Source organism: Heliconius melpomene, chromosome 12 (genome assembly GCF_056956725.1).
Source record: "Heliconius melpomene rosina isolate 202511_hmr_F chromosome 12, ASM5695672v1, whole genome shotgun sequence".
NCBI classification, from domain to species: Eukaryota; Metazoa; Arthropoda; class Insecta; order Lepidoptera; family Nymphalidae; genus Heliconius; species Heliconius melpomene.
Genome location: NC_140400.1, coordinates 5371301 through 5394040, shown reverse-complemented (window position 1 = coordinate 5394040; position 22740 = coordinate 5371301). Strand labels below are relative to the sequence as shown.

Genomic DNA, 22740 nt, shown 5'->3' with positions numbered 1-22740 from the left:
ATATTTTTCAAAAGATTTTTATTTAAAAATCTTTAATTAATATTGATAATTTGTTTACATGTAAATAACAATACGATACCGTTATGGATTTTTAATGTTCTAAACTTCTAAATGTATGACATTTTGAAACTAGTATATATGTTCCTTGTTTTGAAGTTTGACGTTTCACTTTTGACAGCGGACAGATTTCATAACAACATAACCTACAAAATGATTTTATCTAATAATTTTAAGATATTTTGTGCCAATTACAAAAAACTAACTACAAAATGGACTTGCATAACATGCACAAGGACCAAAAGTTCAGCGGAACCAAAAACAAAAACATACTCTCATACAGTATTATTTCCCAAAACCAATTTTCCGGCTAGATCTAATATCAATAAAGAAGAAATTCAAAAAGTATTTGTGAATTTTTATACTCCATAACTTTATAAATAGTTTCTTTTAATTATAAACCACATTTTAAATAAAAACATTCTCTTTAACGTGAATTGAATTTATTCACATTAATATACATATTTTTAAACCTACAGTGACATAATGAACACTAAAAATGTTTTAAATATTAAATATTTTTAAAGTTATCTTTATTGTAGAAAGCACAATTCTCTGAATTATATAAGTGGCAAAGAGAACACTTACAAGGGCCAGAATTTGTTTTACATGATGGGCCTCCTTATGCAAATGGTGATTTACATATGGGCCATGCTGTTAATAAGGTAAATAAAATAAAATAAAACACAACTTTAATAAAACACTACTTACTTATAAAACAGTTAATATTTATAATCAATCTTTATTTCTACAGATTATAAAGGACATAAACAACAGAAGCCAAGTACTCCAAGGCAATAAAGTCCACTACATTCCAGGTTGGGATTGCCATGGTTTACCCATAGAATTCAAAGCCTTAAATACTAAAAAGACAAAAGAAACAGGTTCAAATCCTGTTAATATAAGACAAATTGCTAGGACTTTTGCTTTAGGTACAGTTAAAAGACAAAAAGAGGCATTTCAAAGTTGGGGTATTATGGCAGATTGGGATAATCAATGCTATTTGACATTAAGAAAGGAGTATGTACAAAATCAATTGAGGCAATTCTATAAGATGTATAAATCTGGATTGATTTATAGAGCTTTGAAGCCTGTTTATTGGTCGCCATCTTCAAAGTAAGTTTTTTTTAGTAAAGATTTTACAATATATTCACACTAGTATAATATTTGTTACTTGATGGTCAGGCAAATGGAGAGCATCTGACTGTACATAATACATTAGTTGTGGGTTCTCAGGGGGATGAATTATTTTCAATTCTCTGCTATGGTGAAACAAAGTGCCATTTTGAGTTCTGCCAATCACCATGCAATTTTTCTGTTTAGAATGGAGTGTCATAACATTAGGTTCTACTTCCTATCTTATCTTTATATGGGTCAAATAGTATGAATTTAATAGAAATGAGTGAGTGTAAAAAATACAGAGCAATACATAAACTTCTCTCTTTTGACAATTAATATTTATATTTCATCATTTATTTATGGCACTAAAAGTCAATTAGTAAATAAAATACATTTAAAAAATCATGTCTATCAATAAAGACTTTAAAGATAGAGCATTTACAAAATTAAGTTCTACCCTGCTTTGAAGCTGATTTATTTATTTATTTAAACATATTATTACATTCATAGAACAGCTTTAGCAGAAGCTGAGTTGGAATATGATTCTCAATTTAAAAGTAAAGAAGTGTATGTAAAGTTTCCTATGGTGAATTTGCCGGAGGCAGCAAAATATATTGCTGGAGGGTAAGTAAATAAAACATTATTAAAAATTTATTCATTTTTTGTTTTAAATTGTTATTTTTAAGCATTTTCCTTATTATACACACTGAGACAATTATTTATAGGTATGAAATTCTTTATAGAATCCAAAATATGTTTGGTTGGTTTTAATCTGCTAACTCTTATTTTAATGTAGTAAACAAATAATGCCTTTGTGTTTATTTTTTTACATTGAATCTCATTTTTATATTTTAAATGAACTTTATTTAAGAAAAGAAATATCAGCCATAATATGGACCACTACACCATGGACTCTGATAGCGAATACAGCAATAGCATTCAGTACAAATATGATATATTCCTTAGTAAAAATAAATAAATGGCCAGATGAAATGTTTTTAATAGCCAAGGATCAAATTGAAGAAGTCAAGAAAGTCCTTGAAAGTGAAATACAGATGGTGGTTGAATTTGATGGTATGTGTCTTTTTAAATATTGTGTAAAAAATGTATTGAACATTTGATTCCATCCACCAATTACTTAGCATCAAAAAGATTTAGCTTATATATTTATTAGATTGATCTTTCAAAAGGTAAAAAATCTACATTTACGTAAAAATGACAATATACAAATTAATTATAATTTATTATTCTGTTCTAGGGAAAAATCTACAAGGTTGTACATACAAAAACAACTTAACACATAAAATTTCCCCGTTCCTTTTTGCGGAACATGTGACCAAAGGCAAAGGAACTGGTTTGGTTCATACTGCACCTGCGCATGGACCGGAAGATTTTTTAGTTTCCTTGAAAAATGGGATTGATGTGGTAAGTTGTGTTTATTTGACGTATTTTTTCAATTTTATATGGTAACCGGTGTTTATTAAGTGAATAAAAATTAAAGATATGTAGTTTTATGTATAACTGAATTTCTCTGTAACTGAATTGTTCTCAATAAAGTAATGATGAAAATCTTAAATATATTTATTAATTATTGATTCATTAATTATTACAGGAATGTAACGTAGACGAGAACGGCAATTACACAAATATAAGCCCAGAATTTGACGGTCTCCCAGTATTAACCGAAGGCCAAGACCTTATTATCCAAAAACTCGGAAATTCCATACTACATCAAGGAATATATGTACATTCGTATCCATTGGATTGGAGGACTAAGAAACCTGTTATTATAAGAGCAAGCCATCAATGGTTCATTGATACGTCGGCTTTGAAGGAAAAAGCATTGGTAGGTCGTTTTGGTACCTTTCTAAAATAACGAGAACTGGTAATGAGGCAAAGCGCAGCGTTGTGTTCCGCCAATCTACTTGCAATGTCTCCACGATTTGGCGGAAAGTGGATAACGGAAATGTTTGAATGTGAATGGAGTGTCTCAACTAGCTAGCTAACTAGGTTCCCATATTCCCTCTGCCTAAGCTACTATGTGCGGGATCTGTATCCTGTGGAGTAAAAAAATAATAATATAAAAAAAATAGTAAAAAGTTATGTAAGTTATTAAATAGTAAAAGTTTATTATATTAATCATTTCATACTTATAAATTCAGATTTAATTTAGTTATAATTTCTGCCTTATATTTAATTTCGAAACCTTTTTATTTCAGGCAGCCCTAAACAAAATATCAATTCTACCTAATTCCACATCAGAACAATCACGTCAAGGCTTTCACAATCAATTGGAGAAACGTCCGTATTGGTGTATTTCGAGGCAGAGGGCATGGGGTGTTCCCATACCGGTACTTTACAGGCACGGTGACGTCATAGTGCATGAGTAAGTAAAAGAATATAGTTTTATTATGAATAGAATATTCCCACGAGTTTGAATTGAACCCACAACCGTCGTGTTTACAGCGTAATATAAGTTTTTTTTCTTATTTTAGGGACATTATAGAAAGATTATGTACACTGATACAAAACCACGGCACTGATATATGGTGGACCTGCGATGTAAAAGAATTGATACCAGAAGAAATGTCAAGCAAATACGGACCAAATGATATTATGAAAGGAAATGTATGTATAATGTTCATATTTATATGGTTTTTTTGTGTGTTTGAGTGTAATAATACGGTTTATTTGTTAAAGTTTGGGAAAAAAAGTATTTTTTTCCATAGAGGTGAATAAAATTTATGATAATAAGTTTTAAAAGTTCTGTCAAAGTTTCGAAAGTTGAATTTAAGTTAACGATAACGACGCAAAGTGCGGCGTTTAGTTTCGTCATTGAACATGCAAAAAATGGATGAAGCTATAAAAATAGAACGATTAGTTCCCAAGATTAAATTATTTAATACTTAAAAATTGTCACTATGTGCCTTTTTTTACCTATGGCATTGTCCTCATGCACAAGTTCGTCACGACTTGGTATCGTACTGTACATATATTAATAATTAACAGGATATAATGGATATTTGGCTGGATTCGGGACTTTCATGGCAAACTCTGGAGGGTAGAAAAGCTAACCTTTATTCAGAAGGTGTTGATCAATTGACGGGGTGGTTTCAAGCATCTTTGCTAACTTCGTTGGCTTTGAAGGGGGAAGCGCCTTATGAGTAAGAAATTTTACTAGAACAAATATTATTAGAGGCCATTCGTGGCGCAGGGGAACAAGTGTATGACTGTACACGCGACAGGTTGTGGGTTCGATTGCCACTCGAGGAAATTAAATATTTATTTATATTTCTTCGCTCTGGTTGATTCAAAGCGCGGTGTTGAGTTCCGCTACTGAACACGCAATGCTTCGAGAAAAGGTCGTCGGAAAGGGAGAAATGGAACTGTCTTAACTGGTACAGAGATCAATTTACAAATAGTTCTATGTATGTAAAATCGATAAATCGATAATTTTCATGTTGTTTTGATGAAATTACTTCTCCATACATAATAATAAGTTAGTGCTTTGATGCTGTTTAGGAGACGCTATTGAATGTGGCAGTCACACATTATGCAATTAGAATTAATTTCAATATCATCAAAGGAGTCTCTAATTAATGATTTAATATATTTTTAGATCAATATTTGTCCACGGTTTTGTAGTAGACGAGAAAAAACGTAAAATGTCCAAATCAATAGGCAACGTGATAGATCCAGCCACTATTATACACGGGGATAAGAAACTACCGGCTTTTGGGATTGATACTTTAAGGTAATTTAGATATTTTATTTGTAATTCTACATAATGGTTAAAGAAATAATTTGAGAAAACGTATAAAAATGTGTACATAGCAGGACCCGAACTCGCGCCTTTTGGAAGGTTTTAAACGACAACAATTTATGTTTTTTAAAATATTTTTACTTTAAGGAAGTAAGTATATTTTGGTGTTTAGATCGACATAAGAAGATTTGTTAAAAATAATTGTATAATTTATTTTTATTTTTATTTTTATTATAATTATTTTTTCTCAGATGGTGGACCGCCAGCCACGCCACACAACATTCACAAATAGTTATAAGCAAGAAACTTCTCGAAGACTGCCAAAGCGAAGTTATAAGAATAAGAAATATCATCAAATATTTATTAGGCGTCGTCAATGATTTGAAAAAAGACAATTTCACACTAAAACCCGACTTAAACTGCTTCGATCAATTTATAGTCAACGAAAGTCATACATTTTTGAATCAAATAAATGATCATTATAATAATTTTAGATATAATCACGTATCTCAAAATATTTTACATTTTATAAGTAATAAAATATCAGCTTTGTATTGTCACTGTGTTAAAGATAGATTATATTGCTCGTCACAATTATCAAATGAACGTATTTCTGCTCAACTATCTATAAATACTATATTAATTACTTTATTGAAATCCCTAGCGCCCATTTTACCCCATTTAGTAGAAGAGTCATGGCAACACCATCCGTTATATGAAAAACCGTTTTATTTCACGCAAGACTTTTTGATTTTACCGCCTTTTTCTAATGAAGGTGACATTGACAGTTTAATGGACGCCATTTTGAATGTAAAAAGAGATATGTGTTTTATCGCGAAGAATGAGAATTTAAAGAAGTTTGATTTAATCTTAAATGTCAATAAGCATTTATTTTCCGAGTTTAATAAATTGAATAAGAATAATGGTCAAGGTGATAGCGATTTGTGTGAGATTTTAGAAGTGTCAAATGTCAGTTTGATTGAAAATGAAAATGGCGGAAATGTGGGTATTACGTTAGTGCAAAGTAAAAAGCAGCAGTGTTTAAGATGTAGGAAATATAATGCTGTGGATAATAGTGATAAGTGTTTACGATGTGAAAGAGTAATTGCTATGTTGTAAAATATGTATATAGTTTATAAGATAGGTATCATTATGTTTAAGTTTGTTGTTTTGTGGTTTAAATTCGTTACGTGTTGTCACGTAGTGGGTTAACCCGTGATAGTAATAGAGAAACTATAACTATTTTATAATATAAGTCAACGTAATAATAATTAAAGCAAAAGGATTTTGACAGACTGATATACAAACATACTAACAAACAAGGGCTCCGTTCCGTTAAGGGTTCCAAACCTCAAAAGGTAAAAATTAAACACTTATAGGATCACTTTGTTGTCCGTCTGTCCATCTGTCAAGACCATTTATCTCCTTATAAACTTTTATAAGATGTACTTCCCGTTGAAGTTCCCGTCGGTGGGAGAGTATGACTCGCACTTAACGGGTTTTTGCTTATAAATACGGAACCCTATAGTAATAATTATAAACAGACGTCTTTGCTAACAAAATGTATGTACCATCTGTTCATATTTAATGGAATAATATTATATAAAAATATTTATTTATTTAGTTGTGACGATGTGATTATTATACGATATAAGAACATTTCAAGTTTTGTTTATTTTTACTAATAAGTAGATAGGTCGCTGTATTTCTTCATTGGATGTATATTTTTTAATTCGTAACATGCTGTATATATGTTTATTTATTTTTGCTGTATTTATTTAAATTAGAATAATGTAAATAATATTTTCATTATTACATTTCAGTTATTGTTATTGTTTTTATTCGTAGTTATATAAATAGTTTTTGTTGCGTAATTTGTAGGTAACTATAGTTCAATAGTAATAATAATTTTCAATTTAAATAAAGCATTATCATTGTACGCATATGTGTTTTATTACCTTCGGACGATAAATTACGTATAATTTATAAAACTTTATTTAATCCAGTTAGTATCCACAATACTCTTTTGCCCAATTTCTAGAATTTCTGCTAACAAAAAATTAACTCTGAAAATAAAAAAAAAAACAAAAAACGCTTACACGAACATGTCAAAAAAAGTCCAGGGCCGCTCAAGAAAATCTTTCTAGATAGGCCCATGGCAATTTATATAATATATATTATATAACATAACAAACCGAGTGCCGTAACACAATTTTCTCTCTGCTTTATTTTCTATATCTATAATATAATACAAAATATAACAAAGATAAACAAATACATGATTTCACAGGTAGATATGTAGGTCTGTACGTACTTTAAATTAATATGACAGTCGCCATTTCCCGAAACAATATCACAGACATTTCGACAAGCCGCAATACGCTGGCACGCGACTTTATGAAATACCGTCGCTTCGCTTATTACGGGCCTTTACATTTGTGGAATTTCTGATTTCGTATAGTTGCGTTGCATTTCATTTAACTTATTTCTAAAAAAGAGGATATTCTATATTCGACAACTACTTATAGTATATTTTTTGTGTCATTGTGATTTCTCCGTCATTTCAACCAATTTTAAAAGTTTTTTTTTTATTTTGCAAGAGCGTACTTTCCTGTTTGTGACATAGACGCCAAGTAAGGATCTGATAGTAGATTGTCTTCAAAATTATAATAAGATCAATCGAACCGAAGATAAGTACATCGAACAAAAGTTGGCACTGATTCTAAATATACCTAATAGATTTTAAACAGTAAATAAGGTATAATAATAATAACAGTATAATAGGTATAAGGTAGCATTTATTATAATATTATTTTCTTTACTTTAAAGTTATTTAAATATGATTTTGGAAAGAGAATACAAGTTTTACGTAAGTTTTGAGGTTTGTTAATATTTAATTTTTGCTTTTACACCTTGCTATAATTGGTCAACGTCTAATTAACAATACGATGTTCTCGATGGCTTCGTTATCCCCCCACTTATTGGAGTGAAAGAGTATATTTGAATTATATCATTTTCCCCGCTCTGATAGAAGGAGCGCAGCGTTTAGTTTCGCCGCAGTTTCTCTCTGCCTACTACATGCAGGATTCAATACAAATCCAGTGAAACTAAAAACATTGAAAAAAAATTTGCAATTATACATACTTACATAACAAATATATTTATAAATATCTAATATAAATGTAGGTACATTAATTTGATACGTAACAGTTTAATTGTTGAACATACCTAGTTAATTGGCTAATGGAGAGAGTTCGTCGATTCATATTTAACCAATGGACTATCTAATGTATTCCGATTTCAGATTCCTAGTACAATTACGAATACCTAGTTTCTGATTTAAAATAAAGTGCTATGGATTTGAAATTTAGTTATTTATTGATTGATTTCTGAACCATTTCTGATTTAGTTTCGTGGGAGTAGTTTCATTAACGCGATAGCTAGTAGGTTCAAAATTAACTCGCTTCGGTGTGAGGGTTCAGAAAAATCTGTTTGCACTTGATGGTCAGATATACTTAGAGAGAATAGAGAGACTTAGAGAGTTTTAAAGGCACTACAAATACTATAAATTTCTTAAAATATCATATGTACAAGTATATTATATTTTAATGATATTATAAAAAGAACAACTATTTATACCCTTACCTTGTCTCTCGAGCTGGTAGTAGTTTACTGAACTGACAATACAATTTTTTATGTTGATAAAGAAAATTTAGATTTTAATCATCGTAAAAGTCTGTAAACTTAGCTAATTATCTCTTTATTCCCGTACAACTATGTGGAGGGACCATACAAGTACTGAATAACATAAAAAATCGTAAATTTGAGTCCTATGAGGTGTGGTGGTGATGTGGTGGTGCTTTGGTGCACAGCGCGAGCATCTTGTCGTAAGCATGATGACTATGATGTCCAGAATCGATGGATGAATGGATTGTTTACATTTTCTCGCAACCAAAACAAATGTGTGTGGGGATTGGAGTGTTTTAACAATAGGTTCTCTCTGCCTACCGTGTACCCAGCGTGAATCCTTTTATAGTATTTTTATTTTTATTTTATTTTAAAGACTACGAAAATCAACAAGAAAGAGAATCATTAACAATGTAAAATTAAGTTGCAAATACATATAAATCGACGAAATTACAAATACCCGCCATTTCTAACTTTAACTACAGTGACTATAGTCAACAACAATTAATTTACTTAAGCCTTGACAACTTAGACACCTGTAATAATAATAATAAAAACTCTTTATTGTACACCCAAAAAAGAAATAGAAAAATACAAATAAAACAAAATGGTACAATAGGCGACCTTATCGCTGAAATAGCGATTTCTTCCAGGCAACCTTGAGGCATTGGAAATCGCAAAAAACAAATAAATAGTGAGTAGGGTGTGAATAGTACTAACTATATAAAAATAAATAAATAAAATAAAATAAATAAATAAACCTACACAAAGATAGATACATATATACATAAATACATACATACATATATATAAATACATAGTTACATACATTCATACATACACACACTTTATAAATTATGTTAACATATGGATACATACTAATAGTATAGAAACAAGGAAAAAAAGAAAAAAAAAAAAAAAAATACACTTATCTTAAGTAAGTACGGTTAAAAAGATTTAAAGGGCTAGAAAGTGTCTTTTTAGGCGTTTTTTAAAGGTAAGGAACGTTTTTGAATTCCTAACAATCAAGGGCAGGGCGTTCCATAAGTGACACGCAGCAATTGTAAATGAATCACTATAAAATGACGAGGAATGTTGTGGAATTTTTAGCGCCAGACTATAGTCGGATCGCAGACGTCGAGGATGTGAGCGGCCCAAAAATTCAAATCGTTCCTTTAGGTACGGAGGGGAAGTTGGATTGAACAGAATACAGTAAAGAAGATGAAGTATGTGAGTATTCCTACGAAGCCGGATAGGGAGCCACTTGAGCTTTTTTCGGAAGTCGGAAATGTGATCATATTTACGTAGACCAAATATGAATCGTATACACACATTTTGAAGACGCTCAAGCTTATTTAATTGCTCCTCTCTTAGATCAAGATAACAAAGATCAGCATAATCGAGAATCGGTAAAAGGAGAGTATTTGCTAACGCAATCTTGGTAGGTATAGGGAGAAAATTGCGTAACCGTTTAAGAGATCCCAGTGACGCAAACATCTTTCTGCTCACCTCACATAGCTGTGAGTCCCAAGACATGTTTTGATCCAAGATGATGCCCAGATCTTTCACAGATTTACTGTAAGGTATACTGACACCGTCAAGAAATACAGGTGGTAAATTCAATAAGTTAATTTTGGATATAAGTTTTCCACTACCAACTATAATGAGCTGCGTTTTTATCGGATTCAGTCGCAAACCAAATGACTTACTCCAAGCGCATATGTTCTCCAAGCTTTCATTTATTGCTTTTATAGCAAAAGGTAAATCCGGCAGTTTGGCTTGATGGTAGATTTGGAGATCATCTGCATACAAATGGTAGAGAGAAGAAACGTGCTGAGAAATAGTATTAATAAATACAGAAAATAACAAGGGAGATAACACGCCACCCTGCGGAACGCCGGCTACTACAGGACACCAGTCAGAGTGTGAATCCTGAATTCGTATGCGTTGCCGACGCCCAGACAGGTAACTATGAAACCAGTCAATTGCGTTAGGAGATATGTTAAGTGACCTGAGAGTAGCGAGCATGATATCGAAATCTACAGAACCAAAGGCATTACTGAAGTCAAGCAAGACGAGGAGTGTAACCTGCTGTGTGTCCATGCCTTTTCGAATATCATCGGTTACTTTTACTAACGCAGTTGTCGTACTATGACCGGGACGGAAACCAGATTGCAAAGGATTCAGAAGGTTATGACAATAGAGGAACTGTGTGAGTTGAGATTGAACAAGACGCTCAAGGGCTTTGGACAGAAAAGGAAGGATTGAGATTGGACGAAAATCAGAGTAATCAATAGGATTATTTTTTTTGGGTATTGGGACGATTTGAGCTTCTTTCCAGGCAGAAGGAAATTGATTGGACATAATGGAATAATTAAATATGGAAGTAATTATAGGGCAAATGATGTCGAGGTGGGAATGATCATTTTACGACTAATGCAGTCAGCACCCACTGCATCAGAATTAATGGCTAGAATGGTCTTCTTAACATCACTTTCTGCAAATTGACTAAAGAAAAAACTTGGATGCCTAGGAGAGGATAGAGCATTGAGATTGTTGATTGTATTTAATTTCGATGTGTCATCAATAACACTAGAAGATGAGAAGTGCTTATTAAGTTCGTTGAAATTGATGTTATGAGGATTAATGTGTTGTTGCGCTTTACCTACTCCTATGGATTTAAGAAAGTTCCATACTCTGTAAGAATCTTTTTCTTCAATCACAGATTTGTGTATGTGGCGTCGTTGATTATCTCTACACATCGTATTGCAGCGATTACGTGCTTTCTTGTAATTATTTTCGTTTTTAGCACTGGGATTACTTTTAAATTTCAATTTGGCAGTGTTTTTTTTATGTTGCAGTTTTTTAATGTCGTCTGTTAACCAGGGAGCAGGAAGATGTTTCATTCGTACAGGACGGATAGGAGCATGGTGATCGTACAGTTTGATGACGAGGGAGTTGAACGCAGACAACTGATCATCAACTGAAGCATGACTTAGAGCGTTGGACCAGTCAATAGCAACTGTATCTTCACGTAAGCAATTAAAATCTGTACCACCAAAATTACGCTGCAGAAGGATTCTTGATTTAGCTTTTGGGGGTTTAATTTTATACGCTAAGTAAATGAGATCGTGATAAGAGAATGCCAAAGCTGGATATTGACCATGTTTTTCAACGTGGTCAACAGAAGAAACCATAACTAAATCAAGCAATGAGGGAACGCAATTAGGGAAATTGTGAGTAGCAGATAGGGGAAGAATATGCAAATTGGCACTATTAACTAAGGATTTTAAGCGGAAAGAACGGAGATTGTTTTTTAATATACATGTATTAAAGTCTCCCATAATAATAGTATGGTCATATAACGGCTTGTTCTCTTCTAATAGGGTTTCAAATGATGAGAAATAATCAATCGTAAGGCAAGGGTTATAGTAGACCCCCAGGAGTAATTTAGTATGTGTAAAAAACACCTCAATGAAGAGATGTTCTGGGCCCGAGTTAGGTTGATGTTCGGATGTGTCTACTAAGTTAAAAGGAATATGCGAGCGTAAATAGATGGCAACGCCACCCCCAACTCGGCCTTTACGATCGTTACGGATCAGATGAAAACCCGGAAGAGAATAAGAAGCCGAAGATAAACACGATTTTAACCATGTCTCTGATATTAAAATTGCGTGTATATTTTTGTTATTAAAAGTAGCTAAAAAATCAGGGAAGTGTGCAGGAATACTCTGTGCGTTCAAATGAATGATATTAAAAGTTTTCGACTCGTACGAGAAGTTTGAATCTAAAGTTTCACTAAGTGACGGGATACTAAGAAAGCTGTCATTACTGCTCAATCCTTCAGAAGTAGTAGAGAAAGAGTTAAAAGAATCATCAAGCATTTAGTTGTATGAACCTAAGTGTATGTACTAATTAAAAAAAGTTATAATATAAACAAAGCAAAAAAGTGTATATAATAATAGTATAATAACTATATAAAATAATAATATAATAAATATATAAAATTATATGTATATATATATATAAAATAAATAATAATAATAATAATAATAAAAAAAAAAAATATATAATAATAAAAATAAATAAATAGAAAAAGAACAATTAATTATATATAAAAAGCACAAAAATACATATATAGATATATACCTTTTCTTAGGTACTGATCACCAACCACCCGCCAGTTGCAAGGAGAAATAATTAAATAATATAAATAAATACACGGTTGTATAAACTGACAATCTTAAGAATGAAAAAAGAGAGAAAAAAAAGAATAATAATAATAATTAAATAACAAAGAATTAACAAGTAAATAGCTAAAATAAAACTTATAACTTACTTACAAAACATGAGAAAAGAATAGTCCTTCCATTTGCATAAAAGAAACATTAAGTAAATACATTAGGAAAAAAAAAAAAAAATAATAATAATAACAATGAAACCAAAATAGATTGCGCACAGTAACTCAATAAGAAAATAAATAAATTATAAGAATAATATTTGAATAACATGTTAATAGTATCAGACAAAAGCCATCTGTCTAATGCAAGTAATAACCTGTAATATACTATATTGACTAACATAATATCATATAATGTCAGTTGCGCGTTACTTCATGACAGATCACATTGTAATATGTAAATAGCAAGTAGAAAGGCAAAGAAGTAAAATTAATAATCGTTACGTACAAAAGAAGAACTAAGGATAAAGTTAATTTATAAATAGAAAACTAATAGCGATCAAAAATAAAAAAGAACGTAAATAACCTAATACTGATAATAATATTAATAAGTATTTAAGTGGTTAATTAATATTTTTTAACTACTCGCTTACACCGTTGCACTACAACTTTATTGACAGTGTTCTTTGAAGCCACACTCTCCTGCACCGCCGGCGGAGACTTTTCTGGAGCAACGGGTATAATCTGGAGATCGGCCATGCACTCCACTCGAAAACGCGAACCATTCGGTGCTATGACGTTAATGATCCCATCACCACTCCAGCACTTCCCCACACCATAACGTCGTCGAGCAAGCATAAACACTTCGTGGCGAGTTTTCGTGAGAAATTCCGATATAGTGATGCCTGACCCCTTAAGCTTAGTTTTAGCAAACCAAATGCTGCGCCGTACCTGGGCATCCGAGAATTTTACCACGACGGGTCGAGGCTTATCATCGTGCGAGCGGCCCAACCGATACGCTGTTCTAATATTTGAAGTGGAGAAATTAGCCATATCGAGATTATTTGCCACGAAATTTACAACCAAAGTGCCAACATCTTCTGATTTATTCTCGGCTAAACCATGGATTAAAAGTGTTTTTCGCCTTCTGGACATCTCCATGCGATCGATGTCCCGATTGAGAAGTTCCACCTGTTTTTGCAAAGAACTCAGTGCAGTGTGAATAAAAGCCTTGAAGGAAGTGAAATCTGCAGCTAAAGTTGATACTGTTGCCGGTGATGCTGTTTTTCTTAGGTCCTGCTGAAACTCGTTCATTCTCACATTGAACATCTCTGCCATAGCCGTAATGGACTCTTTTAGAGCATCCATGGTGTACACGTAGTTATAGTGAAAAACTAAGAGTGTCGTTCCGTGTATATTAATAAGGATATCACTAGCGGTAGGTTAATTGGTATTACAAGCACATATAAGACTTAAAAAATACTTGTAAATATATAAAAACTATAAATAAATAAAGAGCACTAAAAATCAGCTGTTCACTTTATTCACGCCTACCCACTTGATGTACACGCCTACCCACTACCTGTACCACTTACGTAAATGACAAACTTGCAACTACCCTTTATTATTTTATCGCCATTGTAGCATAGTTGCATATTGACAGAATTCTGATTGGTGGTGGTGAGTTCGATGCCTAGTCGGGGGACTTTTATAAAGAAAAATAATATCGATTCTTTAACCTGATTAAGCAAAACGCGGCGTTAAGTTACGCTGCCCAACTCGGTGTCTATAAAGGAAAGTAGAGAAAATAGATAAAGAAATAGCTTGTATAAAATAATGTTTCAAGTAAGTATTTATTGGAAATATTGTAATGATTTTAAGTAGGTAAATGAAATGCAAATGAATATATAGTCATTAAAATTAGACATTAAAATTTATATATTCCCTAAAAAAACATATTAAATGTATAATTTTGTCGCAAATTGGTAACTGCTTAGTGTTTGCTTAGGCCTGGCCGTCGGAGCACGTCCCATACAATGTTTTAATACGTCCTCAGATAACAATTGGTGTTTATAGTCCTTTGTGTCGGCCATGTGTTGTGTGGATCATTATGTTATTATAATATATACTAGTCATTTTTGGTGGAATTACTCGTTTTTATTGTTTTTCGTTGGGAAACAAAGTATTTTACGTTTTACCTTTATAAGATAAATTTCGACGTTGAGGTCCTCTTCAACGCGGCGCAATCCGCATGCAGAGGGAACCCGTTGCTTTCCTCAATTTTCGGCAAATTTTTGAGGTGATGCATATGGAATGGCTAAACTTAACTCATTGCCAGTGCGAGGATATAAAAATATTAAATATTTCATTTCCCCATGTGGAAATCGAAGCCACAACTGACACGTTTAAAGACTCTTGTTTGCGCCTTAGCGCTAAAACGGCTTGCTCACTTGCTATTCTCTACTTTTACTAATTTTGGAATCCATAGCCAAAATCTAATACGACCGGAAATAGAACTAAATTATATTTCTTCTTCGAATGGCTTTCAACTTTTTCCTATATCAAGAACGTCAAAAATCTTACCTATGTATATATCTTTTGATATTTTCGCGCGCTGTCAATAGAGACTTTGGATGTCAAACGTAATAAAAGACGATTACCTACATGTTCAGTAGTCAAGTGGAAATAAGCCGACTTGATCTTTGTGTATCATATCTATGGAGTATTGGTATATGTGGCTAAAGGTAACTATTTAGATTTAGTCTTTATTAAAAAAAATAATTATATAAAACAGGGAGGTGCAGCGTTAACTTTCGACACTTACTAAGCAACTACTTGAACCAAACCTGGGCCCAATACAGATAGGGCCCAAAAAATTGGCGTGAAGTACTCTCGATTTGCTGATGAGCCCCAGCTTCCAGAATTCGGTGGAAAATGGAGACACGAGGACATCTATTTATTAGTCAGGCAGAGTGAACCAAGGGGCACTAGTGTTGAGACACTCCGCTACTATTAAGACAATCCCTAAGTTTCTGCCGAATTCTGGTGGCATTGTGTGATTGGCAGAACTCCGCGGAAATATGAAATATTTCATTGGAAATCGAACGCACAGTAGTCGCACGCTCTCTATAACATAGGTTCTCTCAAAAGAAAAAAGAAAGAAAGAAACAGAAACTATAGATAAAAGCTTAGTTAAACGGCAGTACCCGAGTACCTGAGTGCCCGTATAAAAGTCACTCAGAAGGGCACTTAGATCCACGAGGTCCCATAAATGATCTCTTGCAGATAAGAGATAGGGGGAAAGATATACGAGTGTATGTCATGTTAATATAGTACGGGCAACGAATCGTGGTCAACTTGAAGTTAGCTGTAGATGGCGCAAATTTGGTATTAGTTTTTTTTATTATTTTGGCTTTTTTATTATTTTCTTTCCGAGTGAACTACGTCGACCGTACTGTATATTTATTAGGACGGTTTTATAGGAAATATTTTAGAAAACGGAATAAAATGAACGATTCCAATATCGTATTGCCGTTATCTTAGATGAAGTATGGTTTGACTATAAAATATAAGTAGGTACTTGCATTCTAGATGTTTCAAATAGGTACTTGTTATATTTCAAATTTTAATATCACTTTGTTCAGTGCAAAATACGATGGTCCTGGGTTCGACTCCTACTGGAAGGTAAAATTGTATATTTTTATTTAAGCATGGCATTGAGTTCGGCCATGGAACACGCATTGTCTCGACGGAGAACGAACGGAGAACGGAGTGTTTTAATACCAAGTTCTTTCTGCCCACCTATCTATATACCGATCCCCTAAAATCATCTATATATCCTACTAAATGACATTTATTATTCAAGTTTTGCTTACTTTAGTATATTTTAATATATAATATATCAACCTATTAATTTAATATAGCTTTCAAATGTTTCAGGTGCAAATGGGTACAAATTCAACGTTTTCAAGTATCACGTACGGAACGTGATTTGTGACCTCTGAGGGTCTGGGGCAGACGTATTGCGGTCGCGCCCCCCCTTTCCCGCGGCTACACCAATTTATATACTCGTTACCTCTGTATTAAGTGTTAAAATGATTCTTTTTTGAGAGATTTATTGGATTTTTCTGATTCTTTTATTTTTCAGATTTGGGGATTTGATGGAGTAATAAAAAAATAAAAAATACCTTCAGTTATTTTATTTGATTAACAGTCTTTCATACATTGTCATCGTGGCAAAGTTGGAATGTACTTAACTGTTTTGACTCAACACACCTTGGAAAAACTTTAAGAATACTTTCGTGAAAGCAAAATTTTTTTTAGAATGTATACTTATAATAATATTACATTTATAAAAAATTGCAGTTAATTAAAATTAAGTAATAAACTGTGACTGCTTTACATAAATATTATCAAAAATATATAAAACTTTTTTTAGTTTGACACCGTATCCAGCATACAGTAGGTTACGCATAGAGAACCTAATTTTAAGATATTTCGTTCGCCACTTCTATCCAATTGTTGAGAGAATATGTGTTCCATGCCCTAAGTTGACGCCATGCATTGTTGCCTTGCTTCCAGAGCGAGAAAAATGAAATATTCTTCTAGTCGGAATCGTACTCACAACCATTGCGTTTACAGCCAAAGGTTGTGCCACGACGGTCACTACATATAAAAATATATTTTTTTATCATTGAAATTGAAGTGTATGTTTTACTGTAGTACCAAAAATGTACAGTAACTGAAGATACATACATTTCTAAAAACATTTTTTTGGTTAAAATCTGAGATTTTTACAGATTTTGAAGAGTAAACTCTGAGATTTTTACTAAAATTGACAGCGAAAATACGAGGAACAGCACAGAATGGTATATTAGACGGTTATTATGAACGTTCGAATTGAGTGGCAGGTCGGAGTCGGACGCAAACATTTACCTTGGGAGGGTTGGAATGTAATGTAATTTCATTTGATCCATACAGTCCTTGATGAATAATAAAATAACGGGTTGAAACCATTGTCTTGTATTATATAATAAATGTACTATAATATATTTTTGTATGTTAATATTTTAACTTCAATATTTTTGTCATTTTTGACATTGTGAAACATACACTCTTCGAGTAGTGCCAGATAAAAAAAAATGTCGACTCGTTTTCCCGCGCTTTTTATTCTGTAAAGATTTTTGTGTTTGACATAGCGAGGATGTTTGGTGAGAATAAATAAGAACGTGCTCTGGTGGTTTGGGATTTCTAGAGAATGAGTGTGAAAGAATGGGGCAATAAAATTAAGAAGCAAGAGTGTGTGGTGAGTCATGGGGGACCTCAGTGGACCTTCATTTATTACAATATTGTTCCTAACGTCTATGAAAGTTTTAAGATTCCTTGGAATTTATGCAAGGGTGAATGTAGAAATTGATTGTACTAATTGGGTTAATACATTTGGTCCAGTTATATTAATTTAAATGATTATTTGGATGTAATGCATTATACCTGTATTGAAAAGTAGAATGTGTCTTGTGTCACAACCCTTAGTTATTTCCATTTATCCACGCGAGTAACTAAAGAACTATTTTACTTATATCATATATGTAGAAGTAGATACAATTAAACTTTCAAAGCGTACATCAAAACTTCATGCTTCAATACATAATACAAAAACAAAGTTCGATACTAAAATGTTTTTCAGGTAACAGCAGTACCAGCAGTAGCTGTTCGTCCGTGATCTATGTACAACTGATGCAGATGTGTTGCTCAGCTAACTGTGCCAGTGTTACCGTGTAGAGTAAGTGGGGGGTAGAATTTATCTATTAAATGATGTATGGTGTAGTTTTTAATTTTATATATTTCATGGACAAGTAGAATCATTGATCTATGATAGAAAAGTGAGAAGTGTAAAGAGAGGGGAAGACCTCGATTGACCTTCGAAAACAAAGTATCAAAGATACTGGAGGAAGGTCACGTAAAAAGCACGAGGACACAGCAAAATAAAAAAGGAACATTGCTTTTTCAGGCAAAGCAGGGTAGACAAAAGTAAGTCTAGTGTTAGGACACTTCGTTGCCCACACACGGCCTAGATTCGATTATCTGAATCAAAAAATTTTTCAATAATAAAAATTGCCTGGAGTGGAGATTGAATCTACAACCATCTCGTCTAAATATAATCCATTTTAAGTAGCACAAAAACTATCTATAATCACATTAGTCTGTGCTCACCTGAATTGAATCTAGATACTGTGGTTACAGCCTAGGGGACGTGGATGGATCTCCCTCATGAATACGAGTACATTATAGTTTGGACTCTACTTTCTGAATATATTCCTTTTTTTAGTTTCTCGTTGCACACATTTTTAAAGGTAAACGACATTTTAAAATGTTATTTAACTTAATAATTGTCCTAGAACACTGGCGTAATAACTAAGACGTGAGTTAAGCCGACCCTTTCATTATTTGCTCGGTGAAACTTCATGAACTGCCGCTTTGTTTGAGCATCAAATTTAATCTGATCGTCCACTAAAAGTAGATATTTTGTATAATAATAATATTATGAAAATTAAACAAAATTATGGTGTATTATTTGAATTTCCTATTCAATTTACTTTAGTTTACTTTGGATTAAAAAATAATTTAAAAAATTGTAAATATTTTATGTACATATTTCTATAATTTAAAAACATATTGCAATCACTGATAATATAAAAATAATATTTCAAGAGTTATATACTACAGATAATAGACAATACAGCTCTACGTCGGTGTATTCAACTCTACGCGTCTCTCCCCTTATTCATAACAGAATAATAATACAATAATTAACAAGCTTATAAATATTTCAATAAAGCTCAATAAGATAGTACGTTTTTATTGGCTAGAGCGTTTGGGCTGTATCCAAGAGACGTGGGTTCGAGTCCTGGGCAAGCTATGAAGATATAAAAATATATTATATCATCCAGTGTCAAAACATATTATCATCCCAGCAAGTACCAGCTAAGTATAAGCTATACCATCAAACTTTATTTGTCCCATGCGAGTGACTAATTACATCAACTGGAGTTGATCGTAAATAATTTCTAGACCTCGAGGTGAACTAGGTGGAGTCGGTAAAACTTAATCTAGACAGACTTTGTTATGAGAATTTAGATATAACTTGTTTTGAAGTGCTATTTGTATAAATATTACAGCTTAATCGTTGTCATTAATTATATGATTTGTTCATATGTTTATACATTACTTACGTTTATATTTGCATTTCTTCGCTTTAGTGTCGAGGCAAAAGCACGGCGTTAAGCTCTGCCACTCAACACGCAATGCCTCCAGAATTCGTTAGAAAGTGGGGAATGGAGTGTCTTAACACTAAGTTCCCTCTCCCTACCCTGTGTGCGGGATACAGCGTGAAGCTGATTTATTATTTATGTTTATTTTAAAGTTAATATTGTAACGTTGTCAATTAAGGTCAATGGATATGACGATTCTTATATTATGAGAACTAGTCGTTACTTTGAGAGGCCAGTCGCGGCGAACGGGCAAGAATGTGTGGAAATTCCCAAAATAGGGATCGGAGTACCCTAACACTAGGTTCCCTCGGCTTACCCTGCTGTGTGCAGGGTAAGCCGACGCTGTAAAGCGTGACGCTGAAAACAGGTTTATAGCTAAAAAGAAATACGATACCTACTACAGAAACAAGAACCTACGTATACCAAATTTCAGGGTTCTACGCCGCGCGGCTTCGGCTGTATTTCGTGTGTCAGTCAGCATCAATTATATTTCATCACATATATTAAGAAACATTTTTGGACACGTGGCTTTTCAAATATCTTGTAGTAGGCCGTGGTGGGTAGACTGTCTGCGAAATGATCCCGAAAATCTAAGGTAAAAGATCTTATTTTAGTTCTATATATTTTAATTGAATCTTAAAAATTAAGGAAGCTGCCCTAGGTAAAATACGGAAAATATCGAAAAAAAAGGATAAAAAATACCAACGACGTAAAAACATCCCTCCTAAATTATAAATATAACTTGGTATTTACCTCACACGTCTACAGATGGAAAAAAATAATTCAATTCCAACAAAATGTATTAACGCACCGGCGAAATGAATTGCGGCCATTTACGACTGCTATTACAGTAGCGCTTGAAATTTTTTTGTGTATATACATTTTTTTTTATTTATATGTATATCCATAATTTTTAAAATTATATTTTAACTTATGATAAAATAAAATTTTATTGTAGATTTCATCGTTATTATACAAATACTACCTTATATTTTGGAATCTTGTAAGAAAACTATGTACTCATTTTACATAGATATTATATTGCTATTTGCTATATAACAGATATTGTTCACTAATTTATTTATTTATTTTGCTATATTGATTCAAGATATTTTAAAACATAGATTATCAAGAATATATTCCAAAAGAAGAGTTGCAAAAGCAGAATACAGAAAAAATAAAAAAATATCAGAGGCAGGAAATCAAAATATTAAATATTTTATTTTCTCGAGTGGGCATGGACCCACAACCTGTCACGTTTACAGTCGCACGTCACGCGCATGCGCCAATACTGACTTCAAATATTTATATTCAACAAATATTATAATTTCCCAGGTGTAATTATACTAAGTGCGGTGTTGGGTTCCGTCAATCAACCTATAAGATCTTTAACAATAAATTTCTCCTGCCAATGTGAATCTGTGCGAAAAATGCGTAATAAAAATTCTTAAGTTGGTGTGAAAGTCAGTTGACTGCGTCTGATTTGAATTCGGAATCTTCGTATTCGAATTTCGAATTTGTATTTGGAGGGAAACGCTGATTCTTTTGATTAGGCTGCATTCATTATAAAATTGTTTCAAAAACTTTTTTTATTCTGTTACTTACTACGTGATGAAAGTTAACTGTAGAAAGTTAAAAGAATAAAGAATATTTAATAATATTTTAAATAGTTGTATTGCTCTGTTATAGCATATTCAATTAAATCTGTATTACCTATATCATTAGGTACATAGAAACCTAACATGCTTGTGGGCATATAATAATTATGCAAATAGCTTAATTTTAACTCAGCTCTGCCTAGTATAATAAGATAATTGCAATTAATATTATATAAGCATAATAGGCTGTTATTGAGATAATTTTAAAGACATTGCATGTTTCCTGACTAGACCTAAGGTAATAAATCAGGAACTATAACAAGACAGTACAATAACGTAAACGGAGTGTTATGACACTGTTTTCTCTCTGCTTATCCCACTGAAAAACAAAACTACAATACCTCTCAGATAGAACATATAGAGTAAGTATCAAATATTTTCCTTATAAAAGCGTACGTATAACGTCTTCAACAAACGTTAACAAATTCGATTTAACCCGACGACGTGTGCTTGGAAATAAATATGTCTTCCTGTATCACATTGTAAATTTGATTTTACGTTGATCTTATAACGTTGGTACATAATGAAATATTTGATGTTACGTTTTAAATGTCAATCTTTAAGAAAATTTATTTATTTTTCGTTTAATTATGTTAACTTTTTATATTTGCCGATAATAATAAGTGTCTGCGATAGTAGTAACTTGCTATGCCAACACTGTATTCTGACTAGTCCTAGGCCTAAGCCTCTCTTGGGGAACCGTCCTCGGTTTCCCCTGGGTGGTCACATCACCCAGGTGAGATTTCATCTGGCTGAGCTGACCACCCAGGTGGCATATGCTCATTTTTCCCTCCTCCCGCATCCCACCCCCCATACCTGCTCTAGGGCAGGCAGAGGGTTTACGCCCTGATGCCGTTCTCCAACTTAAAAATATTGAAAAAATTAACCTACAAAAATTAGTAAAAATATTGAAAACAAAAATAATGCTTCCTTAAATAAAAAACTCATTACATTGAAAAAAGCAAGGGGGCTTAGAATTTTTAAAAAATATTACAAAATAAAAAA

General features: G+C 32.7%; 1 protein-coding gene across 1 annotated transcript; it reads left to right on the top strand.

Moving 5' to 3' along the window:
* Positions 1-150: 150 nt before the first annotated feature.
* IleRS-m (Isoleucyl-tRNA synthetase, mitochondrial) lies at positions 151-6878 on the top strand. Its single transcript, XM_085194201.1, has 12 exons — positions 151-402; positions 600-722; positions 812-1173; positions 1687-1800; positions 2048-2250; positions 2435-2601; positions 2789-3022; positions 3396-3562; positions 3672-3804; positions 4186-4340; positions 4796-4930; positions 5191-6878. The coding sequence occupies exons 1-12, from the start codon at positions 211-213 to the stop codon at positions 6056-6058; spliced, it is 2853 nt and encodes a 950-aa protein (XP_085050327.1). The 5' UTR covers positions 151-210; the 3' UTR covers positions 6059-6878.
* Positions 6879-22740: the final 15862 nt, after the last annotated feature.